Here is a 23,500-nt window from a genome sequence, read left to right as displayed (position 1 = left end):
ACTATATGTGAACACACCCTGAATCAAACTGAACCGAGTCCATCAGATGATTCTGTGCTGTGAGAAATAAAATCAGTCTGATTCTACAAACTGTTTAAGATCTGAGTGTGTGAAGTCATCTAGGGCTGATGTTTACCTTGAAGGCCTGAGAGATGTCTTTCCGCTCCACCTCCATGCTCTGCCTCATCACCTCCAGGCGCCGCTCGTAGTAGTTCACCTGCAGGATGGAGACGAGGAGGAGGAGGGTGTGATGATCAGAGTCTAACTCCAGACATAAACGTGTATGATAATTCTAACACTGATCACCTGTGTGTCGAGCTGGATGTGAAGCTGCTGCAGCTCCTCGTTGTGATTCTGCTTCAGCTGCTCCAGAGCCAGTTCAGTCTGGATACTGACGGCCGGACCGGAGACGCCGCCCAATGAGGACAGGGCTGAGATAGGAAGAGACACACGGGGGGTTAGCACATGGTACAAAACATTAATTATCAGTGAAACATATCCAAATATCTTGTGAAAAATCTTTAAATGTTTTTTTAGATAAATATCTGAAAAATATTAAATATTAGAGGAAAAATTAGTAAAATGTCAAAAGAATTGGAAAAATATTCATAAATTACATGTAAAATATGAAAAGTGTCAAAGACACTGATGAATATTTAAAAGAATGATAAAAATATCAGTGAGAGAGTCTCCACTGAGACACTGTAGGCGTGTGGACAGGTGTGTCTCTCACCTGTTTTATCTGCCGGCTGCAGTTTCTTCCTGACTGCAGGAGACGAGCTGCTCTTCATGTCCGACTCGTCTGGAAAAACACAAACAAACAAACAAACAAACAAACAAACAAACAGTGTGACAACAGCTCAGACTGAAGAACAACGGAAACAATCAGAACATGTTGAAGAGAGACGTCAGAGACTCACTGAGAGACATCATGAAACTCAACACCTTGACAGCTCTGTGTCTGTGTGTGTGTGTGTGTGTGTGTGTGTGTGTGTGTGTGTGTGGTGGGCGTGTCCGTTGTTCTAGCTGAACAGATCCGACCTGCTCAGCAGGAACTGAACTCCTGTTAAACCTCTGCTCAGTTTCAGCTGCTACATCAAATCAAATCAAACTTTATTTATATAACACTTTTCATACATTAAAATACAACACAAAGTGCTTCACAAAATAAAAACAATGAAAAACCCGCCCCTCCCACCCCCCACATATAACACACACACACACACACACACACACACACACACACACACACGCTACAGAGTCCACCCCGAGCCAGACAGACCGGAGTGGACTCCACACATGGTGCAGAGCCTCCCAGTCCTCCGCGGGCAGACTGGACCTCCCAGTTAGGCTTGGGACTCATTAGGATTTTAACGATTCCGATTCCTCTTACAGATTCCTACATTATTTTCATTATACTTGCTATACTTAAACAAGTATATAATAAACACAAATGCAATCATACAAATACAAAAACTTTATTCTAACTGTTGCACAGTACAATTAGATGAAAATACACATTTGTGTGTGGTGTGTATTTCAGATTTAGAGCTTGTATCATCTCCCTGAGAATATATAACAACAAAAAGTGACTCTCTGATTTCTACAGTAACACTATTACCTCAAATTGACCACAGCAAAGTAATAAAAAATACGTATATGCATTCATGCTTGGGCACTGTTATTTACCTGACGACACCTGAACAGAACACACACACACATTGGCTGTTTGTTTCTACCTCTCCCCTCGCTGGAAGCGTCGGACCTCCCGCCGCCCGCTCCCGTCTCAAACACGGAGGTCTCCCTCTCAGCTGAGCACCACGGCGCAAGCCCGGCCTGTTAAATAGCCTGTAACCACTGTGTGACACAAACTCAGTGCTTTAGTAATTAGCTAAATAATGTCGGGCTCAGTCGGGTTCGGACAGAAATATGCGGCCCATGCCGCACTCTAATGGGAATGCACGTGACGTTTTTTTTGTTGTTGTTGTTGTTGTTTTTTTAAACAATCTAGGAACCGTTTGCAGGAACCGTTACTCCAAATGTGATGGAACCGGTTCTGGAACCGGAACTTTGGACCCGGTTTCAAAAAAGAACCGGATCCGGATCCCAACCCTACTCCCAGTGTGGAGGCCCCCCATGAGGAAACACTGGAGCTAAAAACTAAAAACTAAAAGACAATGGGATAAAAGCAGACATAAGATAGAATAATGATAAAATGCATAAGGATTTAAAAGTAGATAATTAACATTAAACATTAAAAAATAAATAAATAAAATATAAATTATAATGTGAGGGTCATAAGGACAGAGGGATGTCATGTGCTGTAAAGCCCTGTGAGGCAAATTGTGATTTTGGGCTTTATAAATAACACTGATTGATTGATGATAATAAAAGAAGAGTAATAGAAATCAGATAAAGGCCAACTTAAAAAGGTGAGTCTTGAGCCTCCTTTTAAAAACATCAACAGTGTGTGCAGCCCTGATGCTCTCTGGCAGGCTGTTCCACATGTGAGTCTCTACTCTTTGTTTTCAGATCAGAGAGCCGGTGGATGTCCTCTTTAAGGTCAGCGATCTTTTTGTTTGTTTTCTTTAGTAACAGATCGTCTTCACTGGGCATAGTTAAATGGGAAGCGGCGAGACGTCACCGCTGCCCATTTAAAGACGGGCAGCCCTCTTTGGACCTACACTGGAGCAGAGTCCGTCCGTCTCAGCGTGGCACGACCTGTCTTAACTGATCATGGAAACACAAAGTGACCGTGGAAAAGATCCAATAACTCACAGAGACTCTGAACATGTCACTGATCTGTGACGACTCTCAGCGGGTCACTGCAAACTTTGTTATTAGTATGTTTATTTTAATGAACCTGCTGGTCTTCACATGACAATTACTGTTATGGGACAGAGGACATGTCTGTGTGTGTGTGTGTGTGTGTGTGTGTGTGTGTGTGTGTGTGTGTGTGTCTGTGTCTGTGTGTGTGTGTGTGTGTCTGTCTGTCTGTCTGTCTGTCTGTCTGTCTGTGTGTGTGTGTGTGTGTGTGTGTACAAACTGAAGGACATTCACATCAAAGAATCGTGTGACTACAACAGAACAACAACAACATGATCATGAAGCAGCTTCTTGCTTTAACAAGATTAGATCTTTGATGTTTAATAAGAACCCTGTTTGTTTTCAGTCAAAATTGATTGATTGATTGATTGACTGATTGAGGTGCCTAGAGATTCCCACCCCTAATCTGCGGCATGCCAAATCAGGTTAAACAAGTGGGTGAGGCTCTCTACAACGACCTCCTGGCCATGCTTCAACAACTCAGCAGATACTTCATCAAGTCAATCAATCAATCAATCAATTTTATTTATAAAGCCCAATATCACAAATCACAATTTGCCTCACAGGGCTTTACAGCATACGACATCCCTCTGTCCTTATGACCCTCACAGCTGATCAGGAAAAACTCCCCAAAAAACCCTTTAACGGGGAAAAAACGGTAGAAACCTCAGGAAGAGCAACTGAGGAGGGATCCCTCTTCCAGGACGGACAGACGTGCAATAGATGTCGTACCGAACAGATCAACATGATAAATTAACAGTAATCCATATGACACAATGACACAGAAAGAAGAAAAAAAAACCTTTAACGGGGAAAAAAACGGTAGAAATCTCAGGAAGAGCAACTGAGGAAGGATCCCTCAATCAAGTCCCGGCGCCTTGTGGTTCTTGAGGCTCTTGATTGCTCTGGCAACCTCGGCCCCGGATATCTCATCTGAAGTAAAGTTCAGGGTTGTAGCTGGTGGTTCGTGGTCAAGACTGAAGAGCGTGGGAGGTGCTGGCTGGTTAAGGACCTCTCTGAAGTGTTCCACCCACCTTGCCTCTTGCTCTTCGTCGCTCAGGAGTGCCCTACCATCCGTGCCTCTGATTGGCACACTGGAGCTGCTCCTAGAGCTGGTTAGCCAGACCATTAAACAGGAGCACGCTAATAAGGGCTGAAGTTCAGTCCGAGAGCCAGAGACACATTGCTGGATGATGATTGGCTGAGAGACGATCAGACAGATCTGAGCGCTGGTTTGATGGCGGGAAATTCACCTCAGTACATTAAAGTCCAAAGATTCAAGACCAGACGAGTTGAAACAGGAAACTACAACGTTGTAAAAAGCTGCCGGTTCACACTGCTGCTACTTTTGAATGAATGAACTGAAAATTTATTTTGATACCGAGACTTCTTGTACTTTCACAGTTTGATCCCATTGTGTTGTTGGAATTCACAGGAACACAGATGATTTATCATTTGGTAAAATCATCACTGATTTCAAGGCTTTTTCCTCTGCATGCTCTTTGTCTTCAAACAAAGAGAGCTAAGTGGCACCCATCTCCACAGGAGGTCTCACCTCACACCTCAGTGAGACTCAAGTCCCAAAACTTGATTGGACAAGACTTTTTACAGTGACATGTGACTCTGTGATGTCACAGGCATCGGTACAAGGTCTGCTCCCCTCCAAGCTTTCTTTCTCTTCTTGCTCCAGGAGCTTCAACAGCTCACATCTCTTCCCGGTTGGGCCTGGGACTGCAGAGGCCCGAACCCCTGCTCCATAGCCCAAACCACTAAAGGGAGCACAACTGATCACAGACTCTTTGGCAAACACAAGGTTTGCAAACTAGCTGTCCAGCAACAAGGAACTAAGTGAGTTACCACCCAGCGTCTAACTCTGCAAGGACCCCGAGCGACCAGCTTCCTCGGATCAGAACCTTTGGAACAAAGGACCCAACAAAGACTGCACCTGGAACCACCTTCCCAGCCTTTTTCTGCCGGCTAACAAAGCACCACCGAGTGACTCTTTCCTCCATCCACTCAAGGATCGGTAATGTAAAGGTGTGTTCACACCGGACCTATTTTTTTTTTCACTAGCGATGAGTTTACATACAAAGTCAATGCAAACGGGCGATTGACCGTATATTCGCCCAGGAGAAAAATCACTCGGGCTCCAAGCGACAGCGACAGAGTGACAGAGCGATTTTTCACGCGTCGCTTGAGACATACACACACACACACACACACACACACACACACACACTGAACACGCAACTGAATGAATGAATGAACATTGGAAGCGGTTCAGCCGCAGTCCCGCCGGCTGGCGCGGTCACTGTTGAGATTTGTTTTTTATTAATAACAAAATGTTTTTTTACTGACCATATGAATGGTTTTGTTGTCAAATAAATATTTGAAAACGAAAATGTATGCTTTGGTGTACTTTTACAGAGTTTTGCAATATGTATATAGCCTTCCTGTATGTATCAAATTGTATAACTTTCAGCAGCGCTCTGCTGCGGTCGGAGGTATAAATGCTCAGTGTAGTGTGTTTCATTTTTGTACCTTAAAAGGCTTCAGAAAACATACAAGACACATTTTTAGTAAAAGTCATAGGAAGAGAAGCTTGTAGGTTTTATCTAAACAGAGTTATTTGCATTATAAAAACCGTCGTGGTGGCTCTAGGACAAGTGCACTTACATTGATCACTTCCATAAAATAAAACAAGAAATTGGAGAAGATTGAAAAAATTGTTAAAATTAAATTAGGAAACTGATCACAGATGCATTGTGTCTGTGTGTTTTTACATCTGTTGTTGCTTTTAATTTGCAGCTATACTTTTAATGAAGCTGACATGTCATGACAGTCAAGCACCCCCCCTCCCCTCCCTGAAATTCCCTGATCGCTTCAATGACGTCATCAAAGCGAAAAAGCGAGTCTGTTGATTTCTGCCACATTGACGAGCGACTGCAACTGAGCGATGAAGCGGTATCAAAGAGGCGAACCGAGCGACAGCGAAAAAAAAAAAAACAGGTCCGGTGTGAACACACCTTAACAACTGGGCATAGCTTATCACAGCTTTACAGGCTAAGCAAGACTGTTTGACTTGTTGTATGTGATTTGATGCTGTTTACTGACTTATTGTTGTGATAGATTGCAGTTAGGTCATTGATTAGTTGGCTTCGCCAAAGCTAAGTGTTTAGTTTGCTAATACTGTTCACAAACAGATTCTTGCACACAACTAAACAATCTCTGCACTGATCCAGACCGTTTGCAACACACGTCACATTCACATAGACTCATTAACAAATAGGCTTTCAACAGAGCTACACCCAAACAGGCATTTCAAAGTTCCCGCTTCTTTTCCTTTGTCTTTGGCCCAATTCCAATCCGATCCTTTACAGACTCACTGACTTAGAGGCGCGTTCATGTTAAGTGTGTGAGTGTGTGAGGGCTGTCCCATTGTCAAATCTTCAAGTCAGTGAGTCAGTGAGTGAGCCCTTTATGCCCCCTTACCGTAGGTCAGCATCGATGCGGACTTACGGTAAGGAAATTACCCACAGTTCATAGCGTTGTGACGTCAAATACAGGGGTTGCCTCTGGAACACCGGAAAAAAAACCCGAAAACACGGTCGACAGATATGCAAACGGTAACGTTATGGAAGGAGAGCGAAAAAACAGATAGATAAACAATGAAACATTATATTAACAAGGATTTAAGATGGTACATAAACACACATGAAGTCAGAGGAATACCAGTGGTTATATTCCACACACAAAGAATATATATCTATATATCTATCTATATATAGCCTATATATAGATATAGATCGATCTATCGATCTATCTATCTATCTATAGATATATATTCTTTGTGTGTGGAATATATGATGACAATAACCGATAAATGATCACGCCCAGAGCCACCAGTGTCGACAACATTTTGTAGAGAGGGATAAGTGCTGTCCCATTCCTATTTGTAGCATCCAGAGCCCTTTCAGACTCTCACACTCAATCACTTACAGCTGACGTCAGTTAAGTCAGTGAGGGTTCAGGGCTTGAGTCTTTAGGGCCCGGATTGGAATTGGGCCTTTGTCCTGACCACACGGTCAGACAAACACCTCCCCCAACCGGAAGCCAGCCTTGATTCGGCCATTTTGGTAGTTCTCTGTTGTCAGCCATTTTGTTTTGTAGGCCAAATGGCTCTTTGATCACCACACTCGCCTTTGTCTTTGTCTTCTTTCTCTCTCTCACACACACACACACATATATACACACCAAGCTTGTATATAGTTAGTTAGAATTTGTGTGTTTTGGTTTGCTTTGCTAGTTTGTGAATAAATATAATTCTTTGGAATCATACCTGCTGTCTGTTTAATGTTGCACAAGGGTGAATGAATAGTCAACCTCTGCTGCATCAAAAACCCCGAAATCCTTCAGGCATTACTGTTTATTTTGGTTTTTGTCATTAATTTAATTATTAATCAAACTCCAAATTAATAGTTTAGCTTATTTTATGAGACTGATATCTTTAACTGGCTATCATTTTTCCCTTTACGAGAATGGTGCCCCACAAGGTGATTTAATCTTAATTAAGTCACATTATTTAACATAATTATTTACTATTAATAATAATTATTACTTATTTCCGATAGCCAATTTAACCCCAACATATTTGGTGCCTCCGTGTGAGGTAAATATATGTTGATTCCCAACAGTGTCCTCCCTCTCGCTGTGTAGCTGTTGTGTGTACTTGTTGTGTGTAGTTGTTGTGTTACCAGAGTCCGACTCAGCGCTGACAGCTTGTTGGTCGGTCCAGCTCAGAGCGGTGGAGGTGTCATCTCCTGCAGACCGTCTGGACTTCCTGTCGCTCCTCTGACTCTTCAGCAGCTCCAACTCTGAGCTCAGCTCATCGTTTCTGTCCCGCAGCTCCTGAACGCAACACACACACACACACACACACACACACCACACCTTCAGCATCTACACACTGTGATACAGATAAATGTACCTGCATGTTAGGGCTGAGTGATGTGGATATATATATAAATCATCTCTGATCATCAGGCTGTTTTGAGACATTAGTTTCTGACAGAATCACTGCTGCTGCCAGAGAAGCCGCTGAATGAGTTCCCTCTGAGCCCACGCCACAGTTTATCTCATACTACTGAAGCTCATCCTCTTTTTCAAACCATCATCATAATTTCACTGTCAGACATGTTTGTTGTTGCTGTGGGTAAAAATATGATGTCAATATGTCAACAGGTTGAAATATCACAAGTGTCAGGATATGAATTGTCCTGAATCAGTCTGATGTAGACTGATGCGATGTAGACCTATATAAACTGATACAGACTGATGTAAACAGATGCAGAGTGATACAGACCGATGCAGACTGATGCAGACTGATGTAAACAGATGCAGACTGATGTAGACTGATATAAACTGATACAGACTGATGCAGACTGATGTAGACCGATATAAACTGATACAGACTGATGTAGACTGATGCAGACTGATGTAGACTGATACAGACTGATGCAGACTGATGTAGACCGATATAAACTGATACAGACTGATGTAGATGGATGCAGACTAATGTAGACTGATACAGACTGATCTAAACTGATACAGACTAATGTAGACTGATACAGACTGATGTAGACTGATACAGACTGATACAGACTGATGTAGACTGATACAGACTGATCTAAACTGACACAGACTAATGTAGACTAATACAGACTGATGTAAACTGATACAGACTGATGTAGACTGATACAGACTGATGTAAACTGATACAGACTGATGTAGACTGATACAGACTGATGTAAACTGATACAGACCAATACAGACTGATGTAGACTGATACAGACTGATTTAAACTGATACAGACTAATGTAGACTGCTACAGACTGATGTAAACTGATACAGACTGATGTAGACTGATACAGACTGATGTAAACTGATACAGACTAATGTAGACTGATACAGACTGATGTAGACTGATACAGACTGATGCAAACTGATACAGACTAATGTAGACTGATACAGACTGATGTAGACGGATGCAGACTAATGTAGACTGATACAGACTGATCTAAACTGATACAGACTAATGTAGACTGATACAGACTGATGTAGACTGATACAGACTGATGCAAACTGATACAGACTGATGTAGACTGATACAGACTGATCTAAACTGACACAGACTAATGTAGACTGCTACAGACTGATGTAAACTGATACAGACTGATGTAGACTGATACAGACTGATGTAAACTGATACAGACTGATGTAGACTGATACAGACTGATGTAAACTGATACAGACAATACAGACTGATGTAGACTGATACAGACTGATTTAAACTGATACAGACCGATACAGATCGATGTAAACTGACACAGACCGATGTAGACTGATCCAGACTGATGTAAACTGATACAGACTAATGTAGACTGCTACAGACTGATTTAAACTGATACAGACTGATACAGATCAATGTAAACTGATACAGACTGATGCAGAATAATTTAAACTGATACAGACTAATGTAGACTGATGCAGACTGATTTAAACTGATACAGACTGATACAGACCGATGTAAACTGATACAGACAGATGGAGACTGATAGACTGATGTAGACTGATTTAAACTGATACAGACCGATACAGATTGATGTAAACTGACACAGACCGATGTAGACTGATCCAGACTGATGTAAACTGATCAAGACTAATGTAGACTGATACAGACTTATGTAGACTGATCCAGACTGATGCAAACTGATACAGACTGATGTAGACTGATCCAGACTGATGTAAACTGATCCAGACTAATGTAGACTGATACAGACTTATGTAGACTGATCCAGACTGATGCAAACTGATACAGACTGATGTAGACTGATACAGACTGATGTAAACTGATACCGACTGATGTAGACTGATACAGACTGATGTAGACTGATGTAAACTGATGCAGACCGATGTAAACTGATACAGACTGATGTAAACTGATACAGACCAATGTAGACTGATACAGACTGATACAGACTGATGTAAACTGATACAGACTAATGTAGACTGATGTAGACTGATGCGGACCGATGTAAACTGAGACAGACTGATGTAGACTGATGCAGACTGATGTAAAATGATACAGACTGATACAGACTGATTTAAACTGATACAGACCAATGTAAACTGATACAGACCGATGTAGACTGATACACACTGATGTAGACTGATGTAGACAGATGGACTGATACAGACTAATGTAAACTGATACAGACTGATGTAGACTGATACAGACTGATGTAAGCTGATGCAGACTAATGTAAACTGATACAGACTAATGTAGACTGATACAGACTGATGTAAACTCATACAGACCGATGTAAACTGATACAGACTGATGCAGACTGATTTAAACTGATACAGACCGATGTAGACTGATCTAGATTGATACAGACTGATGTAAGCTGATGCAGACCGATTTAAACTGATACAGACCGATGTAGACCGATGTAGACTGATACAGACTAATGTAAACTGATACAGACTGATGCAGACTGATTTAGACTGATACAGAGTGATGTAAGCTGATGCAGACCGATGTAGACTGATTTAGACTGATACAGACTGATGTAGACTGATACAGACTAATGTAAACTGATACAGACTAATGTAGAATGTGAGATGTCACTGAAGACTACAAACAATCAGAGATAGATTTTCCCTGGTCTTTAACTGTAACTGCAGTAGAACTTTAAACTTTTCATTACACATCAGTTTGCTTTCAGTTTTATAAAATTAAATATCACGTCAGCAGAGACAATAGACCAACAGTGACTGACAAACTCCACACAGACCACGTGTGTCCACACTCACCCTGCACTGCAGCTCGTACTCTTTGACGATCTCAGAGAATCGCTCCTCTTGACTCAGACCAGCGCTTGCTGCATCCAGGCCGCCAAACTGTCAAACACAAAGCAAACCTATTATTGGTCCAATGTCAGAGGTCATCTTTATCGGTCAGAGGTCATCTTCATTGGTCAGAAGTCATCGTCAGCAGTCAGAGCGATGAAGACCAGACAGAGAATGAAACAAAGTCACACAGGAAACTCTGATCAATTATTAATCAGCTACATGCAGCCGAGTTATCTTACACCTGTGTGTGTGTGTGTGTGTGTGTGTGTGTGCTGCTGTCGAGGTCTGATGGTGAAAGGCGAGGAAATGTTGTAAAGAGAGGGTGGCGTGGGTTTCCTCCAGGTGCTCCGACATGTTCTCCCTGTGTCAGCGTGGGTTTCCTCCAGGTGCTCCGACATGTTCTCCCTCTGTCAGCGTGGGTTTGCTCCAGGTGCTCCCACATGTTCTCCCTGTGTCAGTGTGGGTTTCCTCCAGGTGCTCCGACATGTTCTCCCTCTGTCAGCGTGGGTTTCCTCCAGGTGCTCCGACATGTTCTCCCTCTGTCAGTGTGGGTTTCCTCCAGGTGCTCCGACATGTTCTCCCTGTGTCAGCGTGGGTTTCCTCCAGGTGCTCCGACATGTTCTCCCTCTGTCAGCGTGGGTTTGCTCCAGGTGCTCCGACATGTTCTCCCTGTGTCAGTGTGGGTTTCCTCCAGGTGCTCCCACATGTTCTCCCTGTGTCAGCGTGGGTTTCCTCCAGGTGCTCCCACATGTTCTCCCCGTGTCAGTGTGGGTTTGCTCCAGGTGCTCCGACATGTTCTCCCTGTGTCAGCGTGGGTTTCCTCCAGGTGCTCCGACATGTTCTCCCTGTGTCAGCGTGGGTTTCCTCCAGGTGCTCCGACATGTTCTCCCCGTGTCAGCGTGGGTTTCCTCCAGGTGCTCTGACATGTTCTCCCCGTGTCAGCGTGGGTTTCCTCCAGGTGCTCCCACATGTTCTCCCCGTGTCAGCGTGGGTTTCCTCCAGGTGCTCCCACATGTTCTCCCTGTGTCAGCGTGGGTTTCCTCCAGGTGCTCTGACATGTTCTCTCTGTGTCAGCGTGGGTTTCCTCCAGGTGCTCCGGCATGTTCTCCCTCTGTCAGCGTGGGTTTCCTCCAGGTGCTCTGACATGTTCTCCCCGTGTCAGCGTGGGTTTCCTCCAGGTGCTCCGACATGTTCTCCCCGTGTCAGCGTGGGTTTCCTCCAGGTGCTCTGACATGTTCTCCCTGTGTCAGCGTGGGTTTCCTCCAGGTGCTCCGACATGTTCTCCCCGTGTCAGCGTGGGTTTCCTCCAGGTGCTCCCACATGTTCTCCCTGTGTCAGCGTGGGTTTCCTCCAGGTGCTCTGACATGTTCTCCCCGTGTCAGCGTGGGTTTCCTCCAGGTGCTCTGACATGTTCTCCCCGTGTCAGCGTGGGTTTTCTCCAGGTGCTCTGACATGTTCTCCCCGTGTCAGCGTGGGTTTCCTCCAGGTGCTCTGACATGTTCTCCCCGTGTCAGCGTGGGTTTCCTCCAGGTGCTCTGACATGTTCTCCCTGTGTCAGCGTGGGTTTCCTCCAGGTGCTCTGACATGTTCTCCCTGTGTCAGCGTGGGTTTCCTCCAGGTGCTCCGACATGTTCTCTCCGTGTCAGCGTGGGTTTCCTCCAGGTGCTCTGACATGTTCTCCCTGTGTCAGCGTGGGTTTCCTCCAGGTGCTCTGACATGTTCTCCCTGTGTCAGTGTGGGTTTCCTCCAGGTGCTCCCACATGTTCTCCCCGTGTCAGTGTGGGTTTGCTCCAGGTGCTCTGACATGTTCTCCCTGTGTCAGCGTGGGTTTCCTCCAGGTGCTCCCACATGTTCTCCCCGTGTCAGTGTGGGTTTCCTCCAGGTGCTCTGACATGTTCTCCCTGTGTCAGCGTGGGTTTCCTCCAGGTGCTCCCACATGTTCTCCCTCTGTCAGCGTGGGTTTCCTCCAGGTGCTCCCACATGTTCTCCCTGTGTCAGTGTGGGTTTCCTCCAGGTGCTCTGACATGTTCTCCCTGTGTCAGTGTGGGTTTCCTCCAGGTGCTCTGACATGTTCTCCCTGTGTCAGTGTGGGTTTCCTCCAGGTGCTCTGACATGTTCTCCCTGTGTCAGCGTGGGTTTCCTCCAGGTGCTCCCACATGTTCTCCCTCTGTCAGCGTGGGTTTCCTCCAGGTGCTCCCACATGTTCTCCCTGTGTCAGTGTGGGTTTCCTCCAGGTGCTCTGACATGTTCTCCCTGTGTCAGTGTGGGTTTCCTCCAGGTGCTCTGACATGTTCTCCCTGTGTCAGTGTGGGTTTCCTCCAGGTGCTCTGACATGTTCTCCCTGTGTCAGTGTGGGTTTCCTCCAGGTGCTCTGACATGTTCTCCCTGTGTCAGTGTGGGTTTCCTCCAGGTGCTCTGACATGTTCTCCCTGTGTCAGTGTGGGTTTCCTCCAGGTGCTCTGACATGTTCTCCCTGTGTCAGCGTGGGTTTCCTCCAGGTGCTCCGACATGTTCTCCCTGTGTCAGCGTGGGTTTCCTCCAGGTGCTCCCACATGTTCTCCCTGTGTCAGTGTGGGTTTCCTCCAGGTGCTCTGACATGTTCTCCCTGTGTCAGTGTGGGTTTCCTCCAGGTGCTCTGACATGTTCTCCCTGTGTCAGCGTGGGTTTCCTCCAGGTGCTCCAGCTTCCTCCCACAGTCCAAAGACATGCAGGTTAATTGGTGACTCTAAATTGTCCGTAGGTGTGAATGTGAGTGTGAATGGTTGTCTGTCTCTATGTGTCAGTTCTGTGTTAGTCTGGTGACCTGTCCAGGGTGAACCCTGCCTCTCACCCAGTGTCAGCTGGGATAGGCTCCAGCCCCCATAATCACTAGCAGGTAAGTGGTTATGGAAATTAATGAATGAACACATCTGACACATGATGATCTTTCAGAGTATTTGTGTCTAATCTGATTAGATGGAGAATATTGGTCTAATAATTATTGATCAGAGCAGATTGGATCTGATAGACGAGGCTGTGACAAGTTAGAGAAAGTGTGTGTTGTGTGTGTGTGTGTGTGTGTGTGTGTGACCTTGTCATGCAGCAGCTGGTCCAGGTCTCTCTGCAGTCTGTTCACTGAGCTCTCTGCTTCAGTCAGCTTCAGCTTCATCACCCTTAGATCCTCTTCCAGACGACTGTTCTCCTGAGTAAACAACATCAACACACAGGTTAACACTATCAGATTTATTCTGCTGTGTGTGTGTGTGTGTGTGTGTGTGTAGAGCCTGAGCAGGTGTGTGTGTGTGTGTGTGTGTGTGTGTAGAGCCTGAGCAAGTGTGTGTGTGTGTGTGTGTGTAGAGCCTGAGCAGGTGTGTGTGTGTGTGTGTGTGTGTGTGTGTGTAGAGCCTGAGCAGGTGTGTGTGTGTGTGTGTGTGTGTGTGTAGAGCCTGAGCAGGTGTGTGTGTGTGTAGGTGTGTGTCCTCACCTGTGTGGCGCTGCGCAGCTCCTCCTGCAGCTCCGCCTCCTGCGCTTGCAGCAGCTGCAGCTCATCCTGCAGTGTGCTGCGCTCCGTCTCCACGTGCTGCATCAGAGCTTCACTCTCCTGCTCCGACTGACTGCGCAGAGCCGCTAACCTATCACGGAAGTCTTGCTCCAGGTCCCTGCCAATCACAGACCACCTTGTTATTGATCACGGTCTGATTGGATGACACGTCTGATACGTATCTGAGAAGCTAAAGTTAGCTCCAGCAGCTAAAGGAACAGAATCATAGTGTAAAATTATGACCATATACGGACAACCATGCAGCCGTCATCAGAGCATATAAAGCTAATTTAACAGGCATGTTTAGGAGCAGCAACAGGAGGGGGAGCAGGAACAGGAGGGGGAGCAGCAACAGGAGCAGGAGCAGGAACAGGAATGGGAGCAGGAGCAGGAACGGGAGCAGGAGCAGGAGCAGGAGCAGGAACAGGAACAGGAATGGGAGCAGGAGCAGGAGCAGGAACAGGAGCAGGAACAGGAACGGGAGCAGGAATGGGAACGGGAACAGGAGCAGGAGCAGGAACAGGAACGGGAGCAGGAATGGGAATGGGAACGAGAACAGGAGCAGGAGCGGGAACATTCTTTGTTAAATGCACCTTCTTTAAATGTCAATTTGTCATCAATCTCAACTCCTAGGTATTTGTATGAGGCTCTACTGGTTCGCCATTAATTCTGGATGTTGGGACCAGGATTCCCTTTTTTATTAAAAGCAATGACCATCTCTTTTTTTTTTTTTTACATTGACCTCAAGAAAGTTGTCTGAACACCATTTACTAAAACTTTCTCTGTTTCAAAACCCTCTAGGGACAAGATACCGGTCTTTAAAAAACCCACTACCACTGTATCATCAGCATATTTAACATAAGCGTGGTCAGAGGAAGTTCCTTGACAGTTGTTGGTTTATAAGATATATAGAATAGGTGACAGTACACACCCTTGTATAACTCTAGTATAGACCAGTATAACCCCAGTATTGACCAGTATAACTCCAGTATAGATCAGTATAACTCCAGTATAGACCAGTATAACTCTAGTATAGACCAGTACACTCTAGTATAACTCCAGTATAGACCAGTATAACTCCTGTATAAGTCTGACCTGATCCTGGTCTGGTTGAGAGTCTCCATACTGGCGTGGCGGTCGTCTACCTCTCTGACCAGCTGCAGGTTCCTGTGATCGGCCTGATCCAGGTCGGCCTTCACCTTATCACGCTCCCTGCAGGCCTGCTCCAACACCGCCCTGCACACACACACACACACACAGACACACATAGAGACACGTAGAGACAACAAGAGATTTTGGCCACATTATGAGTACAGTTTACAATAATCCATCACTGTGAATGTATGGAAGCACATTAGGGTCAATATTAAATAAATTCACAAATACATAAACAAATATGGAGATGAAATAAATCCTGAAATAAACGAGTCTATAAACATATAACTGAAAAAATAAACATATTATAAATGAATGGAACAATAAGTGTATACATATATATATATATATATATATATATATATATATATATATACACACATACATATATACATATATATATATATATATATATATATATATATATATATACACACACACACACACATACATACATACACATAGTGCCTAGATGGAGTAGCGCTAGCCATCTGTTTGTAACTGTTGATGTACCCACATGTCCTGCTGTAGTCTTTTAGATCTGCCTTACTATGTTATTTATTTTATATGTTTGTACTGTATTATGGACCTTTCCTGTGTCCAGAATAAAGTTTGATAGAAAATATATATATAATATATACACAATATGTATATATATATATGTGTATATGTGTGTGTGTGTGTGTGTGTGCATACATATATATAGTATACATACACATGACTCTATAGAAATACATAAACAAAGAGAGAGATGTAAATATATAAAAAGTAAATATAAATAATAATAGTAATAGTAATAAAGTTGAATAACTGAATACATATTTTTTTAAGAAATGTCTACTTCATAATTTCATATCTATTTATAATTTTATGTAGTATTGAGGTAAATGGTATTCCATATAATATGAATGAAAATAGAACATCAGTAGAAGCAGTCAGACTTATTTTGTAGTTTCAGCGACCACACAGAGAAAGTTCATCTGATGTGGACTCGACCTTTGACCTAAGAGCTGCAGCTGACCCAGCAGCTGCTGACTGCTTTGATGGTCAGTAACAGATATTGGCCACATTTCCCAGTTAAGAACAATCTTAAGACTTAAGAGCACAGTTAAGAACATCTTAGCTAAGAAGGGTCGCTAAGATATGAGTGTTTCCCAGATGTGTTCTTAATGCCCTTCTTAGGATCGCTCTTAAGATCGCTCTTTAAGACACTCTTAACAGGAGCTGACCACTATCACGGTGCTGAAACTAAATCAATCGATGTCATGCACATCGATCACCCAACACTTCATCAGCCATAAGTCACACACAGCGCTGCTACCTAACGCACTAATTCCCTGCTGCTCTTGTGTATGTGTGTTCTAATAATTGATGAAAAACTAAGATGATAAATATTTGTTAATGACCTATTTTCATGATGAAAACAAGACTACGACTAAATAAGAAGTAGTCTTGGCAAGAGAAACATGAGGAAATGTGTTATATTTAAACAAAAATACGAAAGATGGACAAAAGGACAAATGAACTTAAGGACCTTTGTATCCTGACCACATTGTGTCCTACTTGCATTCATCAACACTGTGTCTCTGCTAATGATGATCTTAACGTGACCAGTTCACGGAACGACAAAATTGACAGATTTATGGACTATATCAATCTACACTGAGAATCAACACACCAGGTATAAACTGGCAACGCCTTTATGTAGAGCAGCGGGTGGAGTGTCCCTTGATGAGGTTCCAGCTGAGCTCAGTTACACCTGTCAGTTACCTGATATCTGTGAAATGTCGCAGGTTTGGAGGGTGGATGTGTTTCTGTTGTGCCCTGACACATTTTTTGGATGCGGTAAACTATCTCATATGTGCATAAAGATGTGGGATATGTGCGGACAAATTATGATAAATGATAGCCATGATAAGAGCTTAAGCTAAGAGCGACTCTGAGAGACACCTTTTTCTTTGACGCAAGGCTTAACAGCGTTCTTAAGAAGCTCTTGGCGCTAAGATCTTAACTGAAACGCAACCATTACCTGTTTAACAACATCAGCTCTGTCTTTGGCCTAGCTTAACACGAAGACTGGCAGCAGGTGGAATTGTTAGCACGAAGACTGGCAGCAGGTGGAAACTGTTAGCCTAGCTTAGCACAAAGACTGGCAGCAGGTGGAAACTGTTAGCTTAGCACAAAGACTGGCAGCAGGTGGAAACTGTTAGCTTAGCTTAGCACAAAGACTGGCAGCAGGTGGAAACTGTTAGCATAGCTTAGCACAAAGACTGGCAGCAGGTGGAAACTGTTAGCCTAGCTTAGCACAAAGACTGGCAGCAGGTGAAAACTGTTAGCTTAGGACAAAGACTGGCAGCAGGTGGAAACTGTTAGCCTAGCTTAGCACAAACACTGGCAGCAGGTGGAAACTGTTAGCTTAGCACAAAGACTGGCAGCAGGTGGAAACTATTAGCCTAGCTTAGCACAAAGACTGGCAGCAGGTGGAAACTGTTAGCCTAGCTTAGCGCAAACACTGGCAGCAGGTGGAAACTGTTAGCCTAGCTTAGCACAAAGACTGGCAGCAGGTGGAAACTGTTAGCTTAGCACAAAGACTGGCAACAGGTGGAAACTGTTAGCCTAGCTTAGCACAAAGACTGGCAGCAGGTGGAAACTGTTAGCTTAGCACAAAGACTGGCAGCAGGTGGAAACTGTTAGCTTAGCTTAGCACAAAGACTGGCAGCAGGTGGAAACTCTTAGCCTAGCTTAGCACAAAGACTGGCAGCAGGTGGAAACTGTTAGCTTAGCTTAGCACAAAGACTGGCAGCAGGTGGAAACTCTTAGCCTAGCTTAGCACAAAGACTGGCAGCAGGTGGAAACTGTTAGCAGTCAGCTAAGTTTGATGACATCAGTGATCAATATTGGGCTCAATACGGCCTGTGCGGTCAGTCTGAGGCAGAGCAGCTGATGACCGTCAGCAGAGGGTCGGTCCTGGTCCGGAGTTCACATCTAAAACTTCATTTAAACACAGTTTTAAACCTACTGCAGGTGTTGGATCTCGTTCTTGTAGGAGATGAGCGCCGCCTGGTGGATGCCGTTACCACTGACCAGCAGCTCGTTGTCCAGAGCAAGAGTCAGGTCCGCCAGACTGATACGCTCCTCCAGGGGGAAGTCCAGAGTCTGGACAGGAAACACAAACAAATCAGAGTCTGGACAGGACAGGTTGGTTGGTGTGGTCTGACTGAAGTTGGTCACCCGAAGTGACTTCACTGACTGACCTGCAGGATGTCCAGGCTGTTCCGGATTCCCTCCTCTGTCCATAGGGCGATGACCCGCTCGGGGCTGGTGCATCCTGAACCTTCGTCCAGCCGGCTGAGGACTCTCTGACCCACGGTGGCCGTCAGCAGGGAGGGCGAGGTGGAGCGAGCCGAGTGCTCCTCCAACACCTCCTGAGACTGCATGAGGAGCAGCAGAGAGCACGGTCAGATGTTGCAGGGGAGCAGAGAGCACGGTCAGACGTTGGAGAGGAGCAGAGAGCACGGTCAAATGTTAGAGGAGCAGAGAGCACAGTCAGATGTTAGAGGAGCAGAGAGCACGGTCAGACGTTAGAGGAGCAGAGAGCACGGTCAGACATTAGAGGAGCAGAGAGCACGGTCAGACATTAGAGGAGCAGAGAGCACGGTCAGACATTAGAGGAGCAGAGAGCACGGTCAGATGTTAGAGGAGCAGAGAGCACGGTCAGATGTTAGAGGAGCAGAGAGCACGGTCAGACGTTAGAGGAGCAGAGAGCACGGTCAGACATTAGAGGAGCAGAGAGCACGGTCAGATGTTAGAGGAGCAGAGAGCACGGTCAAACGTTAGAGGAGCAGAGAGCACGGTCAGATGTTAGAGGAGCAGAGAGCACGGTCAAACGTTAGAGGAGCAGAGAGCACGGTCAGACATTAGAGGAGCAGAGAGCACGGTCAGATGTTGGAGAGGAGCAGAGAGCACGGTCAAACGTTAGAGGACCAGAGAGCACGGTCAGATGTTAGAGGAGCAGAGAGCACGGTCAGATGTTAGAGGACCAGAGAGCACGGTCAGATGTTAGAGAGGAGCAGAGAGCACGGTCAGATGTTGGAGAGGAGCAGAGAGCACGGTCAGATGTTAGAGGAGCAGAGAGCACGGTCAGATGTTAGAGAGGAGCAGAGAGCACGGTCAAACGTTAGAGGAGCAGAGAGCACGGTCAGATGTTAGAGGAGCAGAGAGCACGGTCAGATGTTAGAGGAGCAGAGAGCACGGTCAAACGTTAGAGGAGCAGAGAGCACGGTCAGATGTTAGAGGAGCAGAGAGCACGGTCAGATGTTAGAGGAGCAGAGAGCACGGTCAGATGTTAGAGAGGAGCAGAGAGCACGGTCAAACGTTAGAGGAGCAGAGAGCACGGTCAGACGTTGGAGAGGAGCAGAGAGCACGGTCAGATGTTGGAGAGGAGCAGAGAGCACGGTCAGATGTTAGAGGAGCAGAGAGCACGGTCAGATGTTAGAGAGGAGCAGAGAGCACGGTCAAACGTTAGAGGAGCAGAGAGCACGGTCAGATGTTAGAGGAGCAGAGAGCACGGTCAGATGTTAGAGGAGCAGAGAGCACGGTCAAACGTTAGAGGAGCAGAGAGTACGGTCAGATGTTAGAGGAGCAGAGAGCACGGTCAAACGTTAGAGGAGCAGAGAGCACGGTCAGACGTTGGAGAGGAGCAGAGAGCACGGTCAGATGTTGGAGAGGAGCAGAGAGCACGGTCAGATGTTAGAGGAGCAGAGAGCACGGTCAGATGTTAGAGAGGAGCAGAGAGCACGGTCAGATGTTAGAGAGGAGCAGAGAGCACGGTCAGATGTTAGAGAGGAGCAGAGAGCACGGTCAGATGTTAGAGAGGAGCAGAGAGCACGGTCAAACGTTAGAGGAGCAGAGAGCACGGTCAGATGTTAGAGGAGCAGAGAGCACGGTCAAACGTTAGAGGAGCAGAGAGCACGGTCAGATGTTAGAGGAGCAGAGAGCACGGTCAAACGTTAGAGGAGCAGAGAGCACGGTCAGATGTTAGAGGAGCAGAGAACACGGTCAAACGTTAGAGGAGCAGAGAGCACGGTCAAACGTTAGAGGAGCAGAGAGCACGGTCAGATGTTGGAGAGGAGCAGAGAGCACGGTCAGATGTTGGAGAGGAGCAGAGAGCACGGTCAAACGTTAGAGGAGCAGAGAGCACGGTCAGATGTTAGAGGAGCAGAGAGCACGGTCGGACGTTGGAGAGGAGCAGAGAGCACGGTCAAACGTTAGAGGAGCAGAGAGCACGGTCGGACATCTCCCCGGTGTTAAACTAAAGGAATAAAGTGTGAACTATGTTCCTGATCAGACCTCTCCTCCTGTTACTGCAGTGTTTCCGTGGTAACAGTTAATCTGGATTAGCCCTCTGTGACTCTCAGTCATGCAGCAGTGGGAACAAACATCCCAGTAACACCAGTTCACATCATGAGCTGTGGACGGAGCTTCCTTTAGCTCCACCTTCATCACATCAACATTAATTCAACCTCAGAGTCTAGTTGAAGGTGTCACAGGACGTCTGCAGGTCTCAGATCAGGCTCAGAGTCACCACAGGCCCCATGACACCACGTTACAAAGGTCAGTATAAAGGTCAGGATAAAGGTCAGTATAAAAATCAACGTAAAGGTCAGGATAAAGGTTAGTTTGAAGGTCAATGTAAAGGTCAGTGTAAAGGTCAGTATGAAGGTCAGTTTGAAAGTCAACGTAAAGGTCAGTGTAAAGGTCAGTATGAAGGTCAGTATAAAGGTCAGGATAAAGGTCAGTTTGAAGGTCAATGTAAAGATCAGGATAAAGGTCAATGTAAAGGTCAGGAAAAAGGTCAGTTTGAAGGTCAACGTAAAGGTCAGTGTAAAGGTCAGTATGAAGGTCAATGTAAAAGTCAGTTTGAAGGTCAACGTAAAGGTCAGGATAAAGGTCAGTTTGAAGGTCAATGTAAAGGTCAGGATAAAGGTCAGTTTGAAGGTCAACGTAAAGGTCAGGATAAAGGTCAGTTTGAAGGTCAATGTAAAGGTCAGTGTAAAGGTTAGTATGAAGGTCAATGTAAAGGTCAGTGTAAAGGTCAGTATGAAGGTCAGTTTGAAGGTCAATGTAAAGGTCAGTGTAAAGGTCAGTATAAAGGTCAGGATAAAGGTCAGTTTGAAGGTCAACGTAAAGATCAGGATAAAGGTTAATGTAAAGGTCAGGATAAAGGTCAGTTTGAAGGTCAATGTAAAGGTCAGGATAAAGGTCAGTTTGAAGGTCAATGTAATGTGCCAATGTAAATATGGTCAGGATAAAGGTCAGTTTGAAGGTCAACGTAAAGGTCAGGATAAAGGTCCGTTTGAAGGTCACTTTGAAGGTCAATGTAAAGGTCAACGTAAAGGTGAGGATAAAGGTCAACGTAAAGGTCAGGATAAAGGTCAGTTTGAAGGTCAATGTAAAGGTCAAGATAAAGGTCAGTTTGAAGGTCACTTTGAAGGTCAATGTAAAGGTCAGGATAAAGGTCAAGATAAAGGTCAGTTTGAAGGTCACTTTGAAGGTCAATGTAAAGGTCAGGATAAAGGTCAGTTTACCACATGATATCTTCCTTTAAGAGCAAACTAAAAACATATCTTTTTTCACAAGCTTTTAATCAGGCCTTGTGTTTGTATTAAAAGCTTTGTCTTATAACGTTTTATATATTGTCCTATTTTATATGTGTAAAATGTTCTTGTTTATTTTTATCTTATATGTTTTATATATATGCATTGCTTATGAAATGGTATGTTCTTGGCATGTATGATTTTATCTGCTTTGCCTTTTTAAGCACATACGCTTGTCGTATGAAATGTGCTATACAAATAACTTGACTTTTATACACTTCCCTTCATCAGGAGTGCCCTCCACAGCTGCGACTGTAACTTCATTTGGAGTGACACTTGGTAGTGAAGTGGTAGTGGGTAGGGAGTGGTTTGGGATTGGGCCCTACAGTCCACCATTAATCACACAGTGCTGATGACATCATCAAAGAGCGCCATGCAGACAGGAAGAAGACGGTACATAAGGCTCATTTGAGATGAACTGCGCCTCGCCTGAAAAGTAGACGAGAGCAGGCGGCCACAGCGGGGGCGGTGACAAAAAGCCGCGGTGAAGTCGGACAGTTTCCCGACAGTTTCCAGCAGCCTTCAGTCCGTACAGGAAGTCACAGTCACACTAACATCCTGTCTGGAATGATGTCAATTCATTAAAAAAGTGATCAGACCCATATATCAGTTTGTTTTCAGTCTCCAGTTGTTTTAATTATGATAGATTAATTTATTAAAATGCTTTACAGGTGATCTGTAGTTTATGTTCATGGTTCATGAACTCTGCTGTAAATCAGCATCATATCAGTTTGACCTGTCGCCATGGCAACAGAGACTGAATACACTGTGTTTGACTGTAAGCTTCATATTTGATACAAGACAACAGCTTTCATTAAGGCTCAGTCAGATACAGTCAGGGCTTCACATCTGTGCAGATGTTAGTTTAAGAATCCTCACATCCCACTGACCACCAGTCTCTGTGCTGCTAAATACTTCAATAATTAAAGCGTCCAGTGTTAATACACAGTAGACTCTGTATAGTTTATGATGAATGTGTTCAGTCTGTGACGACTAAACTTCATCATCAGTCACACAACATGTTTCTGTTCACAGAATAAACCTTCAGATCAGACAAATACAATCTTAATCTCTAAAATTCAACACAAATGAAAAGTTATCTAAACGTCATCTTGTTGAGTCGACATCTGAACCAATCAGCTGTTAGATCAGGTGAGAGCCAGGCGGTGCAGTCAGTGGAGAGCAACTGCAGCGCCTGGCTCTAAAAACTGCAGCCGCCTCGCTCTCGCCATTTTATCACCGTCCACTTTTTCTATACGTCAGAGCAAGTCAGGATGAAGTTGGATACAAAACTAACCGGCATGCATTGTGCGCCGATCGCCGGTGATCGAATCTGCGCAGGCCTGGCTCATCTCCAACGAGTCTACTACAAAGTAAAAGTCTGTCTACACTTCAGAGACAGTTATGGTCCCAACATGAGGACAGGACA

The 23,500-nt window shown here is 44.9% G+C and overlaps 1 protein-coding gene across 8 annotated transcripts in view; it reads right to left on the bottom strand.

Moving 5' to 3' along the window:
* ninl (ninein-like) overlaps window positions 1-23,500 on the bottom strand; it is a 72,536-nt gene that overhangs the window by 21,465 nt on the left and 27,571 nt on the right. For all 8 annotated transcript variants that reach the window (XM_033613504.2, XM_033613507.2, XM_033613508.2 and 5 more), the window contains 10 exons: window positions 18,670-18,846; window positions 18,435-18,571; window positions 15,356-15,496; window positions 14,204-14,378; window positions 13,811-13,921; window positions 10,702-10,788; window positions 7,581-7,734; window positions 734-802; window positions 307-431; window positions 137-217 (listed from right to left, as the gene is read on the bottom strand). In XM_033613504.2, coding sequence (XP_033469395.2) covers window positions 137-217; window positions 307-431; window positions 734-802; window positions 7,581-7,734; window positions 10,702-10,788; window positions 13,811-13,921; window positions 14,204-14,378; window positions 15,356-15,496; window positions 18,435-18,571; window positions 18,670-18,846 — 1,257 coding nt within the window. The remainder of the gene's footprint in view (window positions 1-136; window positions 218-306; window positions 432-733; window positions 803-7,580; window positions 7,735-10,701; window positions 10,789-13,810; window positions 13,922-14,203; window positions 14,379-15,355; window positions 15,497-18,434; window positions 18,572-18,669; window positions 18,847-23,500) is intronic.

Source organism: Epinephelus lanceolatus, chromosome 17 (assembly GCF_041903045.1).
Source record: "Epinephelus lanceolatus isolate andai-2023 chromosome 17, ASM4190304v1, whole genome shotgun sequence".
Taxonomy (NCBI): domain Eukaryota; kingdom Metazoa; phylum Chordata; class Actinopteri; order Perciformes; family Serranidae; genus Epinephelus; species Epinephelus lanceolatus.
This window is presented reverse-complemented; position numbering and strand designations above follow the sequence as displayed.